The sequence below is a fragment of the Geospiza fortis genome, unplaced genomic scaffold (assembly GCF_000277835.1).
Source record: "Geospiza fortis unplaced genomic scaffold, GeoFor_1.0 scaffold229, whole genome shotgun sequence".
NCBI lineage: Eukaryota > Metazoa > Chordata > Aves > Passeriformes > Thraupidae > Geospiza > Geospiza fortis.
In genome coordinates, this window is record NW_005054357.1 from 3,454,337 (window position 1) to 3,479,435 (window position 25,099).

Here is a 25,099-nt window from a genome sequence, read left to right on the forward strand (position 1 = left end):
CAAAACAGAAAAGCCACATCCCATCCCTTAACACGAGCTCACGCTTTGTGTTTTAGGACAGCCATCTTTATATTTACAACTTACACCCTCCTATCATAGTTAAAGTTTCCAAATTCAAATATTCCAGCTATTAGTAAGTTCTCAGACCAGGAGTATGATTAATTGACCACAAACCTCTGAGAGCATGGCTGATATATCTGTTATAATCCATACCTCTGATCATTACCTTAAAAAAACCCAAAACAGATTGGCAAGATGCACAACTGGTATTTCTTTAAAAAAACCCAACAACCTAAACTTTATTATGCTCTCAAAACTCCAGGAACATCTCCCTCCTGTTACACACACCAAAGGGTTAAATTCAATAGTCTTCCAACAGTCCCTCAATGAGCCCTACAACACATTAGGATTGTTCCACGCCTATTTGATTTGTTGCAGCAGGTAGTGAATAGCCCCTTCTGCCATTCCATCCAGGGCAATCCACACACCCTTCCCTGAACAAAAAGTATATAGGAAACTCTGAAATGCACTCCAGGAGAACAATAGCCAGGCTGAGAAACATACTGCCATCAGTATAATTTCATTCTGCTCAAGACTAGATAAATTTAATGCTGCAGAAGGTGTAACAAAAAATGAGCTACACAAATAATCCCTAAACTACAATCTCACAGCATATACCAAAGTTGAGATGGCCATGATACACAGAGTATCATCATACAATTTCAGAAGGCTTTAAGCATTCACCCATACACAGCAACTTCATGTCACTTCACAAGACTGCAAACCTCCACCCTTCTTGTTCTGTAGCCCAGCCTTTTATCCCCTCCTGTTGATGCACTGCACCTGTGTGCCCTCTGCTCCCTTTGGTGGTTGCTCAGTGCCCCTGGGCACTCCACGGCTCATTGCTGTCAGTGCTGCTCACCTGCTGCTCACAGCTGCACCCACTGGGGATGAGGCTGGGCCAGCCCCACTCCCAACCACCACCATGTGCCTACACTACAAGACAGAAGAAATGTTCAGAAGCTACGCCTGCAACAAGCATAATTTAAATTCCTAGTACTGTACAAACTAACTTTTTATGTCACTCACTTAAATGAAGGAAATGGCCTTGCCTGAGACACATAAATGGAGATGAAGTGACTTGAAGACAGCTTTTAAATGAGAATGTACAACTTCCTGTACCAATAGACATCTTTTAGATGTTCCAAATGATTGGAAGACTCATTAACAAAAGAATAATATAAGTCCTGCAAGTGACAGACTCTTGAAAAGGCTGTTACAGGAAAATTCTCCTGTCTCTCTAAAAATATAACTCTCATAGAACACAAATTTATATAATGCAAAAAAGCCCAACCGCAAACTCAATCAGGAGAATCCAGCAGCAGCAGCATGCCATTGTTTCCAGCCACAAAACATCAATATATTTCACCAGAAATAATACAATGTCCTAACATCTGGATGATTTGTAAAGACTGTTCACAATAGGGATAAAATAATAAAAAATATCAATTCTTTATGCACAATCTGTTATGAACTACTTTCATTTGGGAGAAGCACGTGCAAATTCTCTGGTGGAAAGGCTAAAAGTCAAAAAAGAGTAATATCCAGCTGGTCTTAACTGAAACTTAAGACTCTCAGAACTCCTTTGGGATGATCCTGCCAAACTGCTTTTTTTCAAAAGAAGATTTTATTACCAAAAAAGTTAATTATAATAAATATATATTATATTATAATAATATAAATATAAATAAAAATATAAATATAAAAATATCCTTAAAGCACACTGTTACATAAGCAAATTTAGTATTTACTTAAAATGCACAAAGGCACCAACACTTACAGAACAATTACTACAAGCAGCTGAGCTCTCTTTTCACAGAAACTGACACCCCAGCAGCTGACTAGAGGACAGAAATCAGTTTAAAAGCTGCATATCCAGAATGTCTCAGGAATTTCTTCAATCCCTCAGATCTCTGCACTTTAGCTCCTCACCCCCATATCAATATTTAGAGATGTTGTTGGTCCTGGCAAAGAACACTACAGCTCTATGGAGCGTGGCAAGTCAGTGTGAACAGCCACTGTCAAAAATATTTTGAATCTTTCATACACAGACAATGATTAAAACTACCAAACCTGTTGTGATCAGGCCCCATTTCAGTGTATTTATATTCTTCCTGGATCTTCTCCTTTTGGAAAAACTGGTTCAGACGTGCCTTGGCATTTTCCAAGGTCCAACCCCCATGAAGATCTGCATTCAAATCCACTTCTGACTCTGAGGTCTAATATGGAGAAAAAGAGTATTGTTTACCAGTTTAAAGATTAAGTAATTCACCTGTATGCTTTAAATAATTAAGATATCACAGAAAATGATAAAAAGTCCTCAGTAATTCTTTATTTTCAGAATAAAATGTCTATACGAAGTCCTGTATGTTCAGACTATCCAGAGTGATTTATTTGTCCCTAGCTTAAACAAATTAACTTCATTAAAAGTCAACAAATATATCTGCAGCTTTAAATCTGCAGCTTAAACTAATAGCAAAATATCAAAAGAAAACTGCAACCTTGATTACAAATGCAAATAACAAATTAAAGGGGATGAAAGATACCTATTTAAGAACTAAAGGAGAATACCTCTGCATGACTTACCTGCTGCCCTTCTTGCTCCTCTTTTCTGGAATAATAATCTTGCAAGTTTGCACCCCGATCCCATTGAGCTCCATGACTGACACAGTTTCCAGGTGCTGCACCTGGTCCATTGCCTACCACACAGAAATAAAATAAAATCAAATCAAATAACTCCCCCAAACATGTTCTTAGCATTGGCAAGGGAGATTGCCTGGCAATCTTGACAGGCCATGACCAGTCCCTCAGATCTCATGCAGTCACCCACACCTCTGCCTCAAAACTATGACTTTGGTGTCCTGTTTGCAGAGTGATGCAATCTGGGGGAGAAAACACCACCAAAATACATTCAAACACACAGAAATTACAGTTTTCAGTCTTACCTACGTCACTTTTTAAAAGCAAATGTGGAGGAAGAGGTCCCCCCACAGCTGAACTGGAACCAGTGACATCTCTTGCTGCTTCCTGTCCTCCAGTGGGGTTATCACCTGCTGCTGGCTAGGGAAGGGAATGAAGGAAAATCTCAGCACATCAGTGCAGAACAATCATTTTACAATTTAGCTAGAAACTGTTCAGGAAGTTTAAAGACCTCAGGCAACATCATGCAACAGTTATCCCCAGTAAATATGCAATAGTTACTACTCAGAAGCAATCCCAATAGTAACACAACTGTGAATATTTTAACATTGAACTGACAAGAAACTAATTGGCACATTAAAACCAAAATAGCAGTCCTGTTCCCACTGGGTTCCACCTAGGCTGATGAGGCAGGGAGGCTACTTCCACTCAGAAAACTCATGTATCCTCAGTGGAGCACTAGAAGAAGATTCTTCCCTCTCAATAGGAAACACATAACTTCATGCTTTATTTATTTCTCTAAACTTGCTGTAATGACAGAGTTACCCTCCTCTTCCTCAGCCTTTAAGTGATAGTCACTGATGAGTGTTCACAAAACATCGTAACAAGCAGTGATCCCATTACACACTTGAAGCAATTATGGTTTAAAAATGCCAGATTTTCAATGTCTGGTTTGATATATCTGTGATTATTATTTTTGGGTTTGGTTTTGGTTATTTTTAAAGCATACAGGATTATATATATTATATATATATATTAGAACATGGCTCTAAGACTTTACAGTGCCAGGTGTGAGTACTCAGCACTTTGAAAGCCAGGCTGCACCTCACAGGGACTCTGAATTCTTTCCAGCCTCATCAGCTTTGCATCATTTGATCTGGTAAATACAACATGCAGCTCTATTTGCCAGTTCATCCTACAACATTCAATTGGACCTGATAATTCAAAGGTCTTTTCCAACATAAATTATTCCACAATTCCATGATATTTTGTATGTGACCCAGCCCCCCTCACATTCATCACTGCACAGGGGCACCAGACTGAACTCCAGGGATGAAACACAACTGGGAGCATGGCAGCACAATGACAGAGTAGCCTTTGGTAAGGAGAAAAAGCAGCTTACTGCAAAAGCAGGGACTTCATCCTTCTTCATTTCATTCACCCGCACCAAGTAGTTGATGAAGTCTCGGGCAGCATTGCTCTGTGCATCCTTCTTGTTGGTGGAGTTGCCCATGCCAACATAATTGAAACCTTCCACTCGGACCTGCAAGAAACAACACACTGCTCACGTGCAGCTGAAAGGGCCTTGGAGGCCAGCAGCACCCACAGAGCACCAAATCCTGGCTGCTGCTAAGTACAGGAGAAATAATATTACTAACTATTGTTGTATATCATTATCTACATCATTATATATCAATATATAGCAATATATATTGCTATGTATTTCTGTCGGTTTTGAAATGCAAACCCTCACATTCTGAGAACTTCTCCTCTCAGAGCACAAGGGCTTCCCAAAACCTTGTGGAAGAAGAAAAATCAGTGTAGGAAGGGACTCTGGCAACACACAGCAGCAAATTCTGCACAAGGTCACTTTCCTCAACTTAAATCCCAAACTCTTGGACAACAAGGACAGGAGTGACCTTGTGTCCACTCAGCTATAGCTCCATCTTATTCCAACTACACAGATGTGATTAATTTCTGATTTTTTTTTTTTATTTTTTTTTTTTTTTTGTTACTTTGGAACAGCAATTCCATACCCTGGACAATGGTACCTCCAACCACATAGTAACCATACGAGATTCACAGCCATCCTACCAGGCTGCAAAAATCAGCAAGAGATATTTCAGTGAGACTGATCCTCTCACTTGTTAAGCTTCCATGGATAATCATGGGGCATCAACATATCAAAGGCAGTACAATACTAATATATTGTATAATACACAATATCTATAGTGTGACATTTTACAAAAGCATGGAGTGACAGAACAAGGGGGAACAGCTTCACACGGACAGAAGGCAGGGTTAGATGGGATATCAGGAAGAAAATTATTCACTGTGAGTTTGGTGAGGCCTTGGCACAGGTTGCTCAGAGAAGCTCTGGCTGCCCTATCCCTGCAAGTGCTCAAGACCAGGTTGGATGGGGCTTGGAGCAACCTGGGATAATGGAAAGTATCTGTCCATGGCAGGGGTGGGATTGGATGAGTTTTAAGGTCCCTTCCAACCCAAACCATTCCATGATTCTGTGAATTTATCTATTCATACAACCATTCCATCTGAGTTTTGCTTAGCCAGTTAAAATACTTTGAAAATTGCTTTAATGCCACTGTGTTTCTTTGTTTTCTTACTGACACAGAAGACAAATAGGGGAGGGAAGGGTAAAATGACAAATTTAAGGTGTTTAGTGCAAATTCATGACATCACTCATGAACTGATCTCTTGTCCACATGGCCTCACACTTACTGCTAGCTACCTGTCAGAGCCAACCTGAATTCACAGCTCCTACATCCCCAATATCTACAGGCAGGAGTAAAGTACCATTAGAGCAGTGCAGAGTAGCAACCATTCCAACAAGAGCTCTTTAATACATTTCATCTCAAGTTCAAGAGCAGACTGGAGCTCTTGGCAAAGGTAACATACAATACCCCTCACCAACTATTTTAAGTGCCAGAAGGGTCACACACACTGCAGAGACACACACCACCCTTAAATAAACCAATCTGTTTTCCTTGTAAGGACATCATTCAGGATTTTTCCTTCTTTTCATTCATTTCACACCTCAGTGCACACTCAGCCAGGACACTGGCTCAAAGCATCCCAGCCCTCTCCAAGCCCTTGGCTTCCAGTGATTCCCACCCAGGCCAGGCAGGGTCCAGACCCCGGACAGGACCCCAGACCCCGGTGCTGACCCCCGGTTCCTTCTGGCAGAGCCCAGACCCCGGCAGCACCCCCGTCATGGCCCAGGGTTCCCCCTGACCAAGCCGCCAGACCTGCTCCCAGACCCCCGGCACTGACCCCACGTTCCCTGGGGCAGAGCCCCGGCTCCGGCCCGGCAGTGTCCTCGGCATCACCCCGAGACCCCCAGCAAAGCCCAGACCCCGTGACGGACGTCAGATCCCCGGCAGGAGCCACATTCCCTTTGACTGGGTCCTCACACCCCCGGCAGAGCTCCTGGCCCCCGCGGCATCTTGCAGCCCATACAAAGTTCATAATTAAAATTACAAGGAAAGTTCATGGACATGTCCTTTATAATTCTCTGACCTCTCTTTCCCATACTTCTATGCTCAGACCCTTGTTCTGGGAGGAGAAAATGCTCCAAGCCAGTACCACTATGCAAGCAACCAACTGCCTTACTTTTTGTCATTTCTAGTCCCATTCAGCACAGAACAAATGAAAAGCAACAGTGTGGCATGAGAAAATGAAGGATAAGGGAAAGAATGACAGGTTTGCCAAGTTCAGAGAGTAATTTGATCTGACTTGAATAGACTGGTCAGAAAAGACTCTTAGGGCAGGAACTTGATTTTCATACAACATTCAGATTGCTTTTGGCCATAATAATAATTTAATTATTTCTCTACCGGAGTTTTTTCCATAAATTATATTATTTTAGTATTGATTGTTATATGTTGGTTTTTTTTAAATTATAGGGAAGTAATGTAAATTTAGCTGTTGCTGCATGAAATATATAATCAATATGAACATTGCAAATTGAGCTGGTTTCAAATCTCTTCAGGATTTACCTGTGCTAGTTCTGAATGGAACAGCTGACTTATTTGCTGTAAAAACCCTTTGGTACCAAATTTGCATTTCTTCAGATTTCTTTTGCAGTTGTTAGACGAATTATCCTCAAACTTTTACCTTTTCAGCTACTGTTTAAAGGGTGGGTTTGTGTTTACATTAGGTCATTACTTGTATTAAAAACTCCTGTTTAAATCATCTTCTTCTTGGCTTGCTGCTGAATAATGTGTGTTTCTCAAGCAGTCTAAGTGTTTCAAATTAAACAATCGTCCTTTTTCAGTGTTGTCGGTCTTTCTGAGAGACTTCTTAGGAGATGAATGTTAAATACACTGGAATGAGTGAAATAAAACAGCTCAGAGGCATAACTGATTTTAGGGGGTTATGCAGGAAATGATCCTTTAGGGATTTCTGGGATCACAGTGTTGGTGTGACTGATCTGATCCTGAAGTGAGGATGTAGATAAGAAGAGGGGTCACAAAGCCTCCAAATCATGTCTTGCACTTGCAGCTCACTCCGGAGCAAATCAGCACGGATCTGAGAAGTGATTTCATGTACCGCCTGGAGCAGGATCAGGAATTGCAGAGGGTGAGTGTGTGTCCTGTCACCTGTCATCCTTGCCCTGGGCTCTTCATTTTCCAGAAGGGCTTGAACATCACACACAGTGTATAAGGCTGGATTTCAGCACAAATACACAGCACATTTTCAGAAGTGCTGGGTGTTCCACTGGGGTGGATGTGGGGGCCAGTTGTGCTGTGCCAGGAAAAAGTACAAACTATGACCTGTTCTTTGGCAGTTTTTCCTTTGGGTAAGGGAAAAGTGTAGAAGAGTGAGGCACAGTATAGATGTGGAGCAGAACAGGCTGATTTTTGGAGATTTTGGAAATGTCCTGGATTTTTTTCCAGATCCAAGAAGAGAGAGAGGCTTTACCTCTGAAGAATTTTGAAAGTGAAATTCTGGAGGCAATCCATCACAATTCTGTTGTTGTCATCCGTGGTGCCACTGGTTGTGGCAAAACCACTCAAGTGCCCCAGTACATCCTGGATGAGTACATCAGAACCAACCGAGCTGCTGAGTGCAACATAGTGGTGACACAGGTGAGGAATGTGTGGCCACTGCTGTTCTGTGGTGGGTATAAGAAATCACCTGTGGGTTAGGATAAAATTACAGAACGTTTTATTTACAGAATGAAATTACAGGATTGGTTGGGGTTGGAATTGACCTTAAAGCTCATCTCTTTCCAACACCCTTCCATGGTCAGCAATGCCATCTACTAGTCGAGGTTGCTCCAAGCCCCATCCAAGCTGGCTCTGAAGGATTGAAGGATGTGTTGAGGAACCTGTTATCATGGCAGGACATGGTTCTTAAAGATACCTCCTCTGCAATATAAGTAGGAGAAACCTCAGTATCATGTGTCTTTTCATTTGGATTACTCTTGCATGTATTTTCAGTTTGGATAACCTGGTTTGAACCTTGCCCAGATGAAAACTCTCAGCAGATCAAGGGGAAATGATTTGGGAAATAGCAGCTGGTAGTTGCTATAAATCCTTATATCCCTCCTATGTGAAAAAAAACCCTGTGCTGTTAGAATAGTATTGTTTAACGATTACTTTGTAAAGAAATCATAGTTCAGGACACCTGTAGCATTTAGGATTTCCTTTATCCCTTTCAGTGGTATTGTGATAAACTTCTAAAACCTCTTCATTAAGCTTGGGAAAACTTTTGCACCCCTAGCCCCGGCGGATCAGCGCGGTTTCCGTAGCAGAGCGTGTGTCCTACGAGAGGGGGGAAGAGCCTGGCCAGAGCTGTGGCTACAGCGTGCGCTTCGAGTCTGTGCTCCCTCGGCCCCACGCCAGCATCATGTTCTGCACTGTAGGTCTGTATTCCTTCCTTAGGTTTGGAGCTTATCGTGGGTCTGAACTCTGAGTTAGCAGCAAAAGCAGAAATATGCTTAGATTGAAATTTTTATAACGTCTGCTTAGAAGATTGAAAAGGGTTTTTTTGGATAAAAGTTTGCTGGCATGCTGTTGTGCAAAGAAAAATTAAGATCTGTGTTCAGAAATCTGGTAATACAGGTCTGATAGCACACAGAAATAATCCCACGAAGAGAGAAAATTGCCATATATTGATTGTCCTGAAAAGACAGAAGGGGAAGCAACACTGAGTGGTAAAGATGGAAGAGTCTCTCTTGTGGTAATGCTTCATGGCCTTGCCATCACTTGTACAGAGGAAAGCATGGCAATTAGAGATGGGATTGGAAAAGGGGCTGTGCAGCCTGCACACTTCCTGATTTTTAAACCAGGGGCTGGGAAGGGGAAGGTTGAACTGTTACATGAACATTTACCTTCTGTCTCTGGTTTAGGTGTTCTTCTGAGAAAGGTGGAGACTGGGATCCGCGGCATTAGTCACGTTATTGTTGATGAGATCCATGAGAGAGACATTAACGTGAGTTAGCTGGTGATGACAGTCCTACTCTCTATATGCTTCTGTTCTGTTCAACTTCTGTATCTGTTTGTGTGTAGTAGCCAACCTGCAAGAGAAAACTGTGTCTTAATGAGTGTCAGATGTAAGTTTTCCTTCTTTGATAAGATTTTTGGAACTTAATTATTCCTTATCTAAGTAGAAGAGCAAGGACCTGTGCTTCCTTGCTGCCCTCTGACTGTTCTTCTGTTAGGATCCCCTGTGTCCTGGTCCTCTCTGGAAAATGGAACACTGCAGTACAAACATATCTTGTCCAAGTGGGGGAGCATGCTGAATGACACTGTAATTTTGGAGTGCTGTTTTTACTGATGCTGTTGTGTTACTGGTGGTATTCACAGAACCTGCAGTCTTGATAGTGATACATTGAAATTCTGGGTTTACATGAAGTAAAATACAAGTTGATGATAGAATTAGGAGAGGTATTGTATATAATTTGAAATGGCAAACATTTTCTGTTCCCTTGATTATTCTGTGTAGTTTTCAGCTTTGTCATACCAAGAGTGAGAGAAACCGTGAAGTTCTGACATGTTGTTTGGACAGAATTTGGGGACTCATTTGAATAAAATTGTACACATTTAACATGCATTTTTCTGATGCATCTCTTCATCTGTTAAATGTATGTTAATGATGTAACATACAAGTTTGGAAATTGTGAGAGAGATTGGAATTTTGTCTGTTGAGCTAAGTGAGTGCCTAACTAAATGCATGGCAGACCTAAATAAATGTCATATTTAAACAGAACTACAAACATCACACATACCTGCACTGAGTAATTCCTATTTATTTGATGAATTATGGCTGCTTTATATGTAAGCCAAGTTTAAAAATACCTGGGGTTTTAATGTATTGTTAGGAAGGAAGCAAACTTCCTTCCTGCCCTTCTTTACACTGGAAATCCTAAAAGCCACTTATCCCAGGCATGGCAATAGTTTCAAAATAAAGCACTGACAACTCTTTCTGGTTTTAGAACACTTTTGTTCCACTTTTTACATCTCTTGCTCAGTAAATGTGTAATTCCTTCTGGTTTCTTGGGAAGATACTGGTTTTTATAGCTGTGAAGTTAATGATGCTCTTTTTCTCTGCAGACTGACTTCCTTTTGGTGGTGCTGAGGGATGTCGTTCAGGTGTACCCTGAGATCAGGGTTGTCCTCATGTCTGCCACCATTGATACCAGTATGTTTTGTGAATACTTCTTCAACTGTCCCATCATCGAGGTCTATGGCAGAACCTTTCCTGTCCAAGGTAAATCCTTGCTTGCACTTCCAGAAACTGCTTGAGTTTTTATCAGTCTTGCATTCATACTCTGAAATATCCTGGTTTATTTCAGGAGACTCTTGAGAAGTGGTGTAAAGAATTGTATTCCCTTGCACAGGCTTCCAGCAGTCAGTCCTTATCATCTGTCTGTCCTTGCAGATTATTTTCTGGAGGACTGTATTCAAATGACTCAGTTTGTCCCTCCACCCAAGGAAAAGAAGAAGAAAGAGAAGGATGAAGAAAGTGGTGAAGATGATGATGTATGTTTGAATTTTAATATGAAAAATTAAACAAGGGCCATTTTTAGTACTCCAGCTTGTGTGTAATTCGTTTGGCACTGTTGAAGTGAACATCTCTAGCAGCTTTCCTATTTTTAATATATGAGATTGCTGTTAACTTCAGCAGTGGAACTTAATTTTCTTCTTGCCCTGGTAAACTGAAGAATTTCTTTTTCATTGAAGCTAAGGTTCTCATGCTTTGTTAACCTACTTCTCTTTAGAGCTAAAACTGAAATGTTTTTGAAAGTAAAATTTAGTAACCTTGGGAAAAGAAATAGAGAAATAGGAGCTTGGTGGTACCTTCTTAGGGTGAAAATATAGATTCTCTCCCTTCTTCTCTTGCAGTTCATATTGTCAGTGCTTACATACATTGTCAAGAAAATAACAGTTTTATTCAACTTTTAATTTTGAAACTTTGTTTGGGCCACTTAATTGAAATCTTCTTTTAATGGCCATTTTTTCTTGAAAGACATCTACCCAAATTTCATTTTCTTATTTGCCTGGCCAGTCAGTCTCTGTAGTTTGAGTAAATTCATTTATATTATTTCCTTTGTGGTATTTTTCTTTTGCAGGCCAACTGCAACCTTATTTGCAGCGATGAATATGGCCCAGAAACAAAGCACTCCATGGCTCAGCTGAACGAGAGAGAAACCTCTTTTGAACTCATTGAGGCTTTGCTGATTTATATCAAGACTCTGAATGTCCCAGGAGCTGTCCTTGTTTTCTTGCCTGGCTGGAACTTAATCTATACCATGCAGAAGCATCTAGAAATGAACCCACGCTTTGGTACAAGCAGCTGTTTTGTTATATTTCATCTTTTCCCAGGGAAATTACTGACTGAGTGAAGGTGGGAGTTGGATGAATGGCTTAGGGAGCTAATTTGTTGTGAGAGTGAATGGCCAGAAATTTTTATGTTGTGCAAAGAAGAAATGAGATTCACATAGTAGTAGTTACCAATGTTTTTGTATTCCTCTTGTAGGAGGCCACCAGTACAGGATTTTACCTCTGCATTCCCAGGTTCCTCTGGACGAGCAGCGTCGAGTATTTGATCCTGTGCCTCCTGGGGTGACCAAAGTACGGAGCCTTCTCTCTGTGCAGTTTTCCTGGGCTTTTGGGGAATGTATTGCTGACTTCTTTAATAAATTCTGTAGTTTATCTTGCTGGGCATTATCAGCTTTTTCAAACCAAATAACGTCACTTTGCATTTTTATAGGTTATTTTATCTACCAGTATTGCTGAGACCAGCATTACCATCAATGACGTGGTCTTTGTCATCGACTCTTGCAAGTGAGTTCATGAAGCAGCTTTTTGTTTCATAAACCTTACCCTTGGGAATGCAAAAGAGGTTTTGGGAGTGCAGAGAAGTGCCTTGTGTTCCCATGCTCCCTGAGCTGAGTTTGAGGTCTCCAACTCCCTCAGAACAAATCAGCATTGTCTTTAGCTGGTCAGCACAGTGACACACCATGCTGGCATCTCAGGGGACTGGGTTGGTCACGCTGGCACTATTCATGTGAGGTGTCACTGGGTCTCCACACCAATTTGGTAGACGTCATCTGCCAAAGGAGTTTTACAAACTCTCAGTGTCTGGCTGATGATAAAGAGGAAGGTTTTTGTAGTCTGTTACAGTTCCTGCCCTGCTGTGCATGCTCTCTGATAAATCTACACACAGAGAGCTCATGAATTCATGAGAATTTTTTGCTTTTTGGACAGTTGTGAGAACATTATTCTGTGCAATAGTTTGGGGCACTGCTTTAGATAGAGAGTGATGCTTTAGTTTCCTGACTAACACAAACCAGGGGTGGTTGGCTTCTTAAAAGCAGTGTGGCTGCAAGCCATAAAATAGGAACTGATTTGGCAGGGCTTAAGATGAAGGACGTTTGATCTTTAGTGGTGTTTTTCCTGTAACAGGCAAAAAGTGAAGCTGTTCACTGCTCACAACAACATGACAAACTATGCCACGGTCTGGGCATCAAAAACCAATCTGGAGCAGCGGAAAGGCAGAGCTGGGCGTGTGCGAGCCGGCTTCTGCTTCCATCTGTGCAGCAGAGCTCGCTTCGAGAGGTGAGGCTGTGGTCTCCAAAAATACCCTCAGGGAATCCTCCCAGAACTGTTGGGTGCTGCTTTGGGTCAAACTGGGGAAATCATTGCAGAAAGCGTGCTGAGAAGATGGATAATGTTGGCTCAAAAAAAAACTTACATATGTTATGCTTTTACCCATAGTATGAGGTGGATACATAGTTCATGATTTTAGTATTAAGGGTGTCACTGCAACCTACCAAACTTCTCAAGAAGAGAGCAATACTGCTTGGGAATTGAGGCAAGGGAGAGAGCTTTGTAATGAGGGCAAGGCTCTAGTCTGCCTTCAAACACTGGGGGCACCTGGCATTGCCATGTAACAGGCCATTTTGTCATGAAAGGGGTAAAAAGCAGGGATGGCAGATGTTAGTTTTCTCTCCATCCTCATTCCATGGCCAGGAAGCCCCTTCATGGTGCTCTAGCATCTTCTCTGTTGCTGAAACTCTTGACCTCTCTGCCAGACTGTTTTTTCATTACTAGAGCCTTGGAAATCTCTTTGCTGGTTGGAGAAGGCAACACAGCTGTTAGTTACACTCTTATCTCTCTCCTGGAAGTTTCAGTGCCCCTTTCTCTGGCTGTTACAGCATAACTGTGTTTTGATGTTCAACTTTTTGTAAACTCTTGAAAATCTCAGTTGATCAAAAACTCTCATTGAATTTCTCAAATTTATTTAGATCTGTTGTTGAGGACAGTGCACTGATTTTAAATAACAATTTTAAACAATGAACTGATTTTAGGGTGCTGAAGTAATCATGGTTATAAGGTTGTCTTCCTTCAGAGAATATAAACCCAAAATATACAAGTTCCTTTGTGCTTAAGAAGGGGTGTGTGTGTGGACTTGTACAGATAGTCTGATTCAGCTGGCACAAGATTTAGATGATTTCTCTCAAAAAACTATCTGTTCAAGGTGTTTTGAAACCTTTTCTAGCTGCAGTAGGAAAATGCTTTTATGTAGAGCAGGCTGAAAGCAGGTTGTCTCTGGGAAGAGCTTCCTTATCAGAGCAGGAGAGCATAGTAAAGGACAAATGTGGGGCTGTGAACTGCTCCAGCCCTGCAGGCTCTCTTTGGTCAGCTCATGCTAGAACCCACAGTGGGCAGTGGAGATGGGAGGGCTATTCCCTATGCATTCCCAGTGTAAATTTGCCCCAAAGGAGAATGGAGAAGCACAGAATTTTGTGGTAGAAGAACCTAAGTTCCAGGAGCACAGAGAGAGCTGATGGGTGGGCTTGGAGACAGAGTTTACTTTGGAGGGCAGTGGTTTCTGCTGGTGGAATGACCCCTCATGGTGATCAAAGCCTGTGTTCAGAGAAATGGGCCTTTGTTCTCATTCCAGACTTCAGACTCACATGACACCCGAGATGTTTCGAACGCCCCTCCACGAGATCGCGTTGAGCATCAAGCTGCTGCGCCTGGGAGGCATCGGGCAGTTCCTGGCCAAGGCCATCGAGCCGCCCCCTCTGGACGCGGTGATCGAGGCAGAGCGCACGCTCAGAGGTACCCTCGTGTGCCACGGGGCTGGGCAGTGATCCTGGGCTGGTGGAACTGGCTTCAGGTGCTCTCCCATGTATGTGATCTGTGACAAACAGCCCTCATGTGCCACGGGGCTGTGCAGTGATGCTGGGCCAGTGGAACTGGCTCCAGGTGCTCTCCCATGTATGTGATCTCTGAAAAATGGCTCTACCACCTCGGGGTGGATTGCTGGAGCAGCGTGTTCTGCGTGATACAGCAACCTGGAGGCATCGTGTGGGTGGCAGTGGCTTGTGCAGCTGAAGAAATACTTGAATTCCCAATGGAGTGTCATTCCTTGAAGAAACTTGAGCCTTCAAACTTGAGGCTTGTTTTGTTGTTTTACCAGTAAGTTATGTTAGCTTCCAGCTTCCTGTTTTCCAGCTGTGGCACTGCTGTGTTTGGCATAGACTCAGTCCAGTGCTTGAGGCATTCACAAAGCCTCTATAAAAGTACTGAGAAATAATTACCACTTTTTACAATTTGCTGACCCAGTATCTCAGATTTTGTCAAGAAATTAAATCTCCAGTTTGTGAATCTGCATGAAAAATGAAAAAAACCTGCCATGTGAGTTAGGTTGTCTCCCCACTCTCTTCAAGGAACTAACTAGACTGAGTAAAATATAGCAGGGAAGAACTCTAGATTTGTGCTTTAGATGTAAAGCATGAAAGTGACCTCAAACCTCAGCACACTTGTAAATGTCACTAAATAAGCACTTCCTACAATTTTTAACAACGGAAATATCTATTTCATTGTTTATTTATGGTAGAATCGTGTGCTGAACCTACGTTGCTTGTATACAGGAGGGAGACCAGAAGGAAAAAATATGGGGATATGTAGTCAGGTTTAATGACTTTCTGTTCTGAAAATTATTAGTACTTTTCATACTGTGCAGCTGAGAACTGCAGAGCTAGGGGAAAAGGCAAACATTTTTGGTTTGCCAAATAGCTGTGTCTGCAGGTGCCTCCCTTTCCTGGATGACCTGTGGTTTTTCAGGGCAGGTACACTGCTAGTATGTTCTTAGAGAGGTGAAACATTATTCTTCAAAGTATTCTTTAGGCATTTGGGTTCAACAGATTCCAAGAAAGATAGATTGATTTTATGATGGTCAAGGAATTTTTTATGTTTCCTTTCCCATTTAATTGATGAGGCTACAAAGCTGCTTTTCTTTTTTTTATGTGAAAAAACCTTTGGTAGCTTTGAGGATGAATACAGGTGATAATTTTCAGGTAATGGGAGGAGGAAAGGCAGGTAAAGCCTCCAGGAAGAGAATTTGTGGTGTTATCTAAAGATTTCTGGGGTTAGCTAACTCTCTTTGATAACAAAGGATCTTGTTTCAGAGCTTGATGCCCTGGATTCCAATGACGAGTTGACACCTCTTGGAAGAATCCTGGCCAAACTTCCAATTGAACCTCGTCTGGGCAAGATGATGATCATGGGCTGTATTTTTTAGTAAGTTGAGTGGTCTCAGTGATCATGTTCTTGTTTCTCTGAGTTCCTGAGCCTCTTGCAAGAGTAAAACCAGTATATCTAGATGAGCAATAAATGCAGCAGCTGGGGAGAGGTGAATGAATCCTCATGGGAGCAGAGAAGAAATAACTTTTAGTGTAGGCCATAAAGTGGTCATGAAATTCAGTTAAAGGCAAGACACCAGTGGAGGCTGAGTATTTCTGAACTGGGAGTGGGACTTGAAACACCTAGGTATAACAGTGAACTAGAGGTGGGGAGATATGGAATGGAACAATGAGATAAGGAGAAAAATCCATCTCCACGTTTTGCTTTAGTAGAAGATCTGTTCTTTGTCACTGTGATGGCTGTAGGGTCCTGTGATTATTGTAGGGATCTTTTCACCAGAAGATGGTGGTGTATGGATGGAGGGGAGGGCAGAAAGAGCTAATTTAACATCCACTTCCAGGGAAGTGTTTCAGTGAAGAACTCTAGCAGATAAAGGCCAAATTCCTAAGGTCTCTAGCAGAGAAGTTTTCCCTGGTATCTGCAGCCTGCAGCAGGTGCTGGCAGCACTAACTCTGAATGATCCTGATCCCTTGTGTGGTTCTTTTCAGTGTGGGAGATGCTGTGTGTACCATCTCTGCAGCCACCTGTTTCCCTGAGCCTTTCATCAATGAAGGCAAACGCCTGGGTTATGTCCATAGGAATTTTGCTGGGACCAGGTATTCGGATCATGTAGCTTTGCTCTCTGTCTTCCAAGCCTGGGATGATGCAAGGTATGTTGTGTGGCACAGCAGGTGATGGGAGGTCACAGGTGAAGAACACAGGGTGAGCTTTTCCTTGCCTTGTCAGGCTTCTAATTCCCTCTGTTTGTTTTTCAGAATGGGTGGCGAAGAAGCAGAGAAAAGATTTTGTGAACACAAGAGACTGAGCATGGCCACTCTTAGAATGACTTGGGAAGCAAAAGTCCAGCTAAAAGACATACTTATTAGTTCTGGCTTTCCTGAAGGTGATTCTGATTAAGTTCAATAGTTTATTGATTGCATTTTTCATTCTGAGAGGATGAATAAATAACCAGGATAATCTGTGTTGAGCACCCACGCATAGGGGATATAGTGGAGTTGCCATAACACTACTCCACTTTTACAGCTGCATTCAGGTGGAATTTTAGTGTTCTCTCCTAAAGTTGTGGTGGCTGTGGTGCAACATGGAGATTTTGGAAGTTGAGGTTAGAGCTGCAGGATTAAAAATCTGTTAAACAGGTGTCCTTGGAGTGTTACCTCCCTGGCTTTCTTTCTCCTTCACTTGTTGGATCTCCAGAATGTGCTGTGCTTTCCCCCTTCTTTCCATAGACCTTAGTGGGGAGTCTGTGTGATCTGAACAGTGCTCTGTTCTGTGACTTCCTGGGTTTGTGCTGCAGGAGGGATGTACAGCAGTGTGCCAAATTATTCCATTTGCTAGAGAAAAAAAATTCTTAAATTTGACCAGGTTCTGAATTTGCCTAATGTTGCTGAGGAGCTCAGTGAAATGGCATGACTGCCTGGATTAAGCAGATGTTTATTTCCCCTCCTTTTCATTTTTTTTTCCTCTTCAAATTCCTTTAATTTTTTTCTCCTCATGCTGTTAGGATCATTGCTGCATTTATCTGTAACTTTTTTTCTGGGCAAGATGGCTTGAAAACAAGCCACTAGGGACCCTGGGGGAGATTTGTAACAAATGAACTAATAAAAACATCCATTTTAACCTCCCCCAAAGATCTGTCTCCAAAACAAATGCAGTAAACACACTATGGTACAGCACATTCTGGGCAAACCCATTTCTTCTTGTTTTTGAAGAGTTTGGGAGAGGAAAATACCTCTTTGTAGTAGTATTTTTCAGCTTTTCATTCTTCATTAAGAAATAAAAAATTGAATGTAGAACTTAAATGCTCTAAGTGCAAAGGTCATTGGAGATAACATCTAGCAGTTGATTCAATCAGAAAAGGCATTGATCCAGGATCCTAAACAGCTCTGCACTGATCCAGGATCCTAAATAGCTGTGTTGTGCTCTCCTCCATGTCCTATGGATTTGAGCCACTCCTCTGTTCTCTGCCAACAGAATGTTTGATGACTCAACCATTTAACAACACTGGCCCTGATAACAACCTGGATGTTGTCATCTCCCTGCTGGCTTTTGGGGTCTACCCCAACGTCTGCTACCACAAGGAGAAGAGGAAGATTCTTACCACTGAGGGGCACAATGCTCTCATCCACAAATCATCTGTCAACTGCCCTTTCAGCAGCCAGGACATCAAGTATCCATCACCCTTCTTTGTTTTTGGAGAGAAGGTAGGGACTTTGGGTTTATTCTTGATCATGTGCTGCCAAGTGGTTCAAGAGGCTCTCTTTGGTAACAAAGTCATAAGAAAATAACTTGAAGGCAATATTTAGCTAATTTTAGTGGGGAGGGATGGGGGTTTTCCAGAAAGTAAATGTTATATGGTCCTGGTGTCACTCGACCTCCTAGTAACTTCCAGTCAACCACTTGCAGTAGAAGTGCACAGAAAGTTGCTGTGAGTTTTGTTATAACAACCAGGTCATGGAGAAAGATCTAAATCATTATCTTCATTAACAGTTTGTTTTAGGAGCTCTTCCATGCTAGTTAGGCATCAGAGAATTCTTATCCTTATCGCTTCTGCTGCTTATGAGGCCAGGGAGAAAACAAGGACGTGGAATATGGCAGTGGGGTGCTCCTGTTCTGGCCTGTGTCATCTCCCAAGGATAATTCTCATTTCCCAAGCATCACCTAAAAGGTCTCCATGACCTTTTCCTTCATCCTGTGAATTTGATGTACATTATGTGCATGTCCATTGCACCCCCTGTGAGCTCTCCTGTGCTCCAGTGACAGCCATTGTAAACTCAGCTGCTGCTGCTCAAGGAGCAAAGGAAAACAATGCTTTTGTGTTTGGTGATAACCAGAATTTTAAATCCTTTGAGTACAGGGATTTTGTCTTGACAGTCTGGATTCCCAATCCATAGTTCAGAGCTGTGGTGAGGCTTTGCTGCTTCTTTACCCTTTGTGTCAGGATCCCAGGAGGGTTAGACCACCTTGACCATCTCTCTCAAGTGAGATTCCCCTAAACCCAGCAAAGGACTTGTGAGCTTAAAGAGTTTTGCTTTTTTAAATGACAGTACACACAGCAAATGGAGAGTGACTAAAATGGTGGCTTAAGAGTGGCTTAGACTCTTGGTGAGAGTCTCACTCCAGCCCTGGGTGAGGCTGGGATGAAGGAGTATTTGTGTGCAGCTCTCTTCATGCCCATTAGGTACCTCTTCTGTTCCCCTTTAAACCGAGGGGCAGGAGCTATGTAGCAGGGCTGTTATCTCTGGCTTGATGTTGTCCAAGCTCTCAGTTCAAGCTCAAGGTCACTGTAACATGACACAGCAGTGACTGCATGGACATCTGGCGACTTCCACACTTGCATGAGTAGGAGCCCACTAAAGCTTTTCATCACAGCCTCAGTAATTGAAGGGTAGGAGGAAAATTCAGATGTGCCCTGGTCATTTTAAGGCTTGCAAAGCATGAGGTGGCTCTTGTAAAAGCTACATAACTGCAGACACAGAAAATGAATATTTTAAAATGGAAGATAGTTTTTGTTGAAGTTTTACACCAGCCAGTGCTGAATGCCTGTAAATCTCTGCCTGGCATTCAATTTTGTGTATGCACGTGCTCTTGTAATTTCCTAACATTATACCTAGCTTTGTTGTGTGTTGTTTGGGTATTTTTTTTAATAAAATTCTCCAGTTTCAGTGTCCAGAGGAAGGTGCAGAGCTCTGTTTTCCATTTCAAGAGTAATTTTCCTCTTTAACTTGCAGATTCGAACACGAGCCATCTCTGCCAAAACCATGACCTTGGTGAGCCCACTGCAGCTGCTCCTCTTTGCTTCCAAGAAAGTCCTGTCAGATGGGGAGCTCATTCTGGTGGATGACTGGTATGGATCTGCTTATGCTCAGAATTGTGGAATCATGGAGTGGTTTGGGTTGGAAAGGACAAAGCTCATCCAGTTCTGAGCCCCTGACTGAGGGGAAGTGCAGCTAACACAGAGCAGATGTCTGTAGGACAGGGATCCCAGAGCAAACTGCACCACAGGTTGGGAAGGCATCGCCTTTCCTACCTGTGAGGAAGGGACAGGTTAATTTGAGCCTTGTTTCACGTAGATTATCTGCTTAAACTGAAAACAGGACGAGGCAGTTTCCATAAAAACTGCTGCTTTTTTCCTCTTTAACTGAAAGGTGAAAGGCACTGTGTGTTTTGGACCTCCTCCTGAGGCAAAGGCTGAGGAAACCTTGTTTTCAAGGCACAGAAACAGCTTGAGGAAAGAAATGTCTCTGGCTGTGTAAATTTTTTGGCCATCACCAAATAACATCTGGATGGTTGTTTTGGGTTTGGTTTTTTTTTTGCTTTTTTTTTTTTTTTTTGCTTTTTTTTTTTGCTTTTACCTCCTAGTCATTAAAAGAGAGGCAAAGAATTCCTTAATCTTAATTTGCTAACAATTTGAGGGTTGGACCTTTCAGAATCTTGGAGCCTCGTGTTTTCAGTTTACTTTATATTTTTGTATCTTGCTGTTTTGATGCAGGACGTTACATGTTGAATTTATTCCAGTATAGAATGATAGAATCACAGAATGTTTTGGGTTGAAAAGAACTTTAAAGCTCATCTCAGAGGGACACCTTCCAGTAGACCAGGTTGTTTCAAACCATGTTCAACCTGGCTTTGGATACTCCCAGGGATGGGGCAGCCACAGCTTCTCTGGAAACCTGTGCTAGGGCTCTCACCACCTTTCTTCCCAATATCTCATCTAATCCTGCCTTCCATAAGTTTAAAAGAATCCCCCTTGTCCTATCACTATCTGCCTGTATCTCCCTTTGAAAGCCCTCTTCAGGTACTGGAAGGGGCTCTAAGGCCTCCCTGGAGCCTTCCCTTCTCCACGCTGAGCACCCCCAGCTCTCCCAGCCTGTCTCCAGAGCAGAGGAGTTTCAGCCCTCAGAGCATCTTCATGGCCCTTTGTTAAATTTCAAGAGCAAATGTTGCCAGAAGAACAGCTATGTTTTAACAATGCCAAATTTTAGGATCTTTCAAATTTGCCTCCTGAATTTCTCACCCTTTCAGTGACAAATTAGAACTTCAGAGATGAGAATGCAGGTTTGTGGCTCAATGAAAAGCCCCTCTGCAGAGCCTCTTCCTTCCCGGGTGCTCCCCTGGCAGGCATGGCAGCTCTAACGTGCTCTTTGTGCCGCAGGATCAAGCTGAAGATGCCGCACACGGCGGCTGCCTGCATCGTGGCTCTGCGCGCTGCCATGGAGGCGCTGGTGGTGGAGGTGACCAAGGACCCGGGCATCGTCCGGCAGCTGGACCCCGCCCACGAGCGCATGCTGAACGTCATCCGGCAGCTGTCCCGGCCAGCGGCGGCGGGCATGGCACTCACGGCTGCCAGCACCAGGTGAGAGCCCAGCTCGGAGCTGAGCACCGGGACTGCAGGCTGGGGTTTCAGTGATGGTGAGGACAGGGACTGCAGGCTTTGGTTTCAGCCCCAGTGAGGACAGGGACTGCAGGCTGGGGTTTCAGTGCTGGTGAGGATGGGGACTGCAGGCTTTGGTTTCAGCCCCAGTGAGGATGGAGACGGCAGGCTGTGGATTCAGCTCCAGTGAGGATGGGGCCTGCATGCTGTGGTTTCAGCCCCAGTGAGGGTGAGGACTTCAGGCTTTGATTTCAGTGCCCGTGCTCTGAGCATGTGTGAAATGCTTGCACTCCAAGCCTGATGCAGAGACATCACTGCCTGTTTGCACAAGGACACAATTCTCAGGAATAAAAGCTGTCATCCCCTCTTCTAAAACACAAAACATCTTTTAAAGAAAAGATAATAATATTTATTTTGGGCCAACCTTTTCCTGGAAAGAAGACACCTATTTGTCTGGGCTTGCCACCCCTCTGTTGCCCCTTATTTCCATCCCTTGCTTCTGAAGCAAAGGAAAATTTTCTGAAGTGGAAAAGGTGCAAAAGTGCAACTGTAGTTCAGCCATCACATTGTGTTCACGGAAAATCGAGGTGGCTTAGCTGAGGATGGTGCTGTTTGCCATCTTGTAGAGATGCAGTTTGTGAGATTGCCTCAAGTGTGTGGTGTTGTTGTTGGCCAGGTTTGGGGACGGCCCCCGCCCGCCCAAGATGGCTCGCTACGACAACGGCGCTGGCCCTCGGGGCTGGGGAGGTTACGGCCGCAGGGGCAGAGGCTACGGCGGCTACTCCGGCTGGCACTCGGCGGGAAGAGGATACCCAGGTGGTCCTGGGGGAGCCTACGGAGCTGGGGGTGGCTGCAGAGGAGGAGGAGGATACCGAGGAGCAGGCAGGGGCTACCGGGGAGGGTGGTAGTGATAGTTCAGTGGAGTCTTTGCACTTCAACAAAAGTGTGTTTCCTTCCCAAATTCCTTTCTTCCTCTTCCCAGTTTGTATGCCTTTTTTGGTTCCTTAGTACAAGTACAGCTCAGTAATATATCATGCCCTTAGGGAATTCCCTGCAAGTTGTATTATTTTTAATAAAGAGTTTGTTTCTGAAGACTTGCAAGCTATACCTTTGATTTTGTGTTTGAATTTGAGCTTCGAAGGCTTCTGTTGCTAACTGTGATTGTTGGAGACTCAGGGCATTCTCAGGAAACCTTTTCAGTGTCATTTCCTGCCAAAGAGATTCCAAACCATATCTTGGGCTCAGTGGGGATTTCACTTCGTTGTCTAACAAGCTGTGCAAGCAGTCTTTGCTGCAGTGGTTTTCTAACCATGCCAGACAGCACTAGGTTCCTTTGCAGCCAGCCCTCTGCATGCTGTGTGACCCTCCATGGTGAGTTGTTTGGGTGATTCAGATCATGCAGGAACATGGAATACCTTTTCCAAGACTGATGTGATGCTGCTGGTCTCTGCAGAACCTGGAGTAATCTCAGAAGCATGAATTGCTCCCTTCATCCAAGACAGTGTTCACTATTCCCAAGCAGTCAGGCTTCATTCCTCCACATCTGTGTGGACAAGGACAGTTCTTCAATGGGAACACATTGGATTCCAGACACTGAAGCTCAGCTGGCTGCCTGGTGCTCACAGAAGTGTATTGACACAGAGGGGGTGAAAAGCCTTCCAGCCCCATTCTGTTGCCAAGTCTGACAAAATTAACCTCCCACTAATGCCACTGCAGAAACAGTAATTATTTGTGCCTGCTGGGCTGTGGGAGATGGTGGTGGTTGCAAAGCAAGTGTAACATTTTTTGTATTCTCATGAAGAGTTCTTAAAAACTAGGTAAGGGTGAAGCAGTGCTTCTTTAATCCAGCTCTGAATTATAGAGGATAGATATTAATGTCCAAATTTAATTTACTGTGGAGCATGTATTATTTGCTGCATGCTCTGCTGCAGTGAACCCCACACTTCCTTCTGCTGATGCAGACTTTTCTGTAGGTTGAAGAATGAATAAATGGATGAGGAATTGTCACTCCATGCCACCATTACAAAAAACATAATTATTTTTCTTTTCCAGTTTGGGCCCAGGAACAACCTATGGGGGAGTCACAGGGGTGTACCCTGGAAGATGTGCTATAGCATTAGCCACCTTCCTTTTGCACATTTGTAGTCACTGCATCCAGAAAAAACTGCTTTCCTTGGCTTGCCCTTCACACATGGTGTTTTCAATCATGTTACTAGCACCAAACTGGAAGCATGAAGCAGAAGTCCAGTGGTTTTAAAGATAACTCTACTTAATTTTAGTATCACACTCACTAGTCTGGACTATGATCTAGTATCTGTTTAAAGCTTTCTAATTTCTTCTGGCTGTTACTGGCCAGCATTTAAACAGGAGGCAAGAGATGGATGCAAGGTGAGGAGGTAGAATAGGATACCAAGGATTATCAAGTGTATGTACAATATTCTATGATACTACCAAAACATGGTTTTACCGGGGTGTTGGATGTTAAAGGAGTGAACTTGATCTTTCTCTAGACTATTTACAGAATTGTTTCTAATTTGTAACTGTAAAGCTGTTATTTACCTTTACTAGTAAGAAAAGATTAAAAAATGTTACCATTAATACCCTACTGGTTGTCCTGGGAGGTCTTGCTGATTCTGGTACTGGTGCAGTGATGAATTTTGTAGCTCCCCAAGACATCTGTGCATCTTAGGTACAGCTCACCAGCACAGCCCTGTTCATTCCCATAAAGATCTAATTTGTGTGATCCTTGGGGTGTCCTGTGCAAGGCCAGGAATTTGGCTCAGTGATCATTGTGGGTTCCTTCCAGCTCAGGAGACTCTATGATTCTAATTCCATGTTGCTTTCAATAACTGGCAAAAAAGTTAATGAGCTCTTAAGGGAACAGCCAGGTGTTGAAAAAAGTGAAAATGTGTCTGGGAGCTCAGCCGCAGGTTGTGAAGGGACAAGGAGCCATGGACTTTTTAGCATCTACAAATGACAAGTTATGGTTTTATTTATGTGCTTAGTGCTTTATATATTAAGGAGTGTTGAACATGAAAGTGCTGCTTAACAACATTCAGTCTGGTTTTTAATATCTAATCCATCATGGCCAGTTAAGTGGGGAAGCAATAATCCTTGCCTACACTTGATGAATGGCACAGTCTAAACAAGGATTGACATGCTAATGAGGAGCTTAAGCAGCCAGGCTACAGAAAACCCAAAATTAACCTGAGATGACATGTACATTTTCCCAGTAAAGACAGAGCCAGCAGTGAGTTTACTGTGCATGGATCTGTGCTTTGCTTCAAAAAGCCAGAGTGTCAGAGCACTCATGGGTCTTGAGCAGCATATTGAATTACTGAAATGTAAGAAGAAAGCAGTCGATGGCACTGTGGCTCAGGCAGTTCTCTCTGCTGCACCCACCTGAGGCACCTTGGGTTTGTATATCACATATATCAAATGTTTTTGGCTTTTGATATCACAGAGTTCTTATAAGAGGATTTGGAAACAATAATGATTTCTTCTGTTTTCCAGTTCCAAGTGGAAACGGAGAAAAGCAATATTAACAATAGCCTCACAACCATAATGTGAAGGATAACACTTGACAGTTACTTGAATTTTTATCTTGAAAATTAGGATTGCAGCTCGCTCACTGATCTGTTTTTGTTGCCTCCAAATCAAAAGAGTGAGGAGTGCCAGCCAGAGGAAAGCTAATGTCACAGGTACAACTTCACCAAGGTGAGTGGCTTAGCATGAAAGATCATGAGGCTTTATTTAAGTCTGAAAGCCTTATGTTTGAGATGACCCCTCTAAATCTGGAACTGCTCTGCTCACCTGCAGCTTTGATGGGAAAAGTTCTGGAAATGGC

The 25,099-nt window shown here is 43.0% G+C and overlaps 1 protein-coding gene across 1 annotated transcript in view; it reads left to right on the forward strand.

The window, feature by feature from the left end:
• The window catches only part of DHX9 (DExH-box helicase 9), a 39,363-nt gene extending 17,006 nt beyond the window's left edge, over positions 1 to 22,357 (forward strand). Inside the window, exons 14-31 of the mRNA XM_031059160.1 lie at positions 7,222 to 7,299; positions 7,617 to 7,808; positions 8,446 to 8,587; positions 9,074 to 9,156; positions 10,278 to 10,434; positions 10,606 to 10,706; positions 11,297 to 11,510; positions 11,704 to 11,798; positions 11,938 to 12,011; positions 12,633 to 12,785; positions 14,134 to 14,294; positions 15,647 to 15,758; positions 16,370 to 16,531; positions 16,637 to 16,764; positions 17,853 to 18,082; positions 19,610 to 19,725; positions 21,034 to 21,234; positions 21,929 to 22,357. Of these exons, the coding sequence (XP_030915020.1) occupies positions 7,222 to 7,299; positions 7,617 to 7,808; positions 8,446 to 8,587; positions 9,074 to 9,156; positions 10,278 to 10,434; positions 10,606 to 10,706; positions 11,297 to 11,510; positions 11,704 to 11,798; positions 11,938 to 12,011; positions 12,633 to 12,785; positions 14,134 to 14,294; positions 15,647 to 15,758; positions 16,370 to 16,531; positions 16,637 to 16,764; positions 17,853 to 18,082; positions 19,610 to 19,725; positions 21,034 to 21,234; positions 21,929 to 22,160 (2,631 nt within the window). The 3' untranslated portion in view covers positions 22,161 to 22,357. The remainder of the gene's footprint in view (positions 1 to 7,221; positions 7,300 to 7,616; positions 7,809 to 8,445; positions 8,588 to 9,073; positions 9,157 to 10,277; positions 10,435 to 10,605; positions 10,707 to 11,296; positions 11,511 to 11,703; positions 11,799 to 11,937; positions 12,012 to 12,632; positions 12,786 to 14,133; positions 14,295 to 15,646; positions 15,759 to 16,369; positions 16,532 to 16,636; positions 16,765 to 17,852; positions 18,083 to 19,609; positions 19,726 to 21,033; positions 21,235 to 21,928) is intronic.
• Positions 22,358 to 25,099: the final 2,742 nt, after the last annotated feature.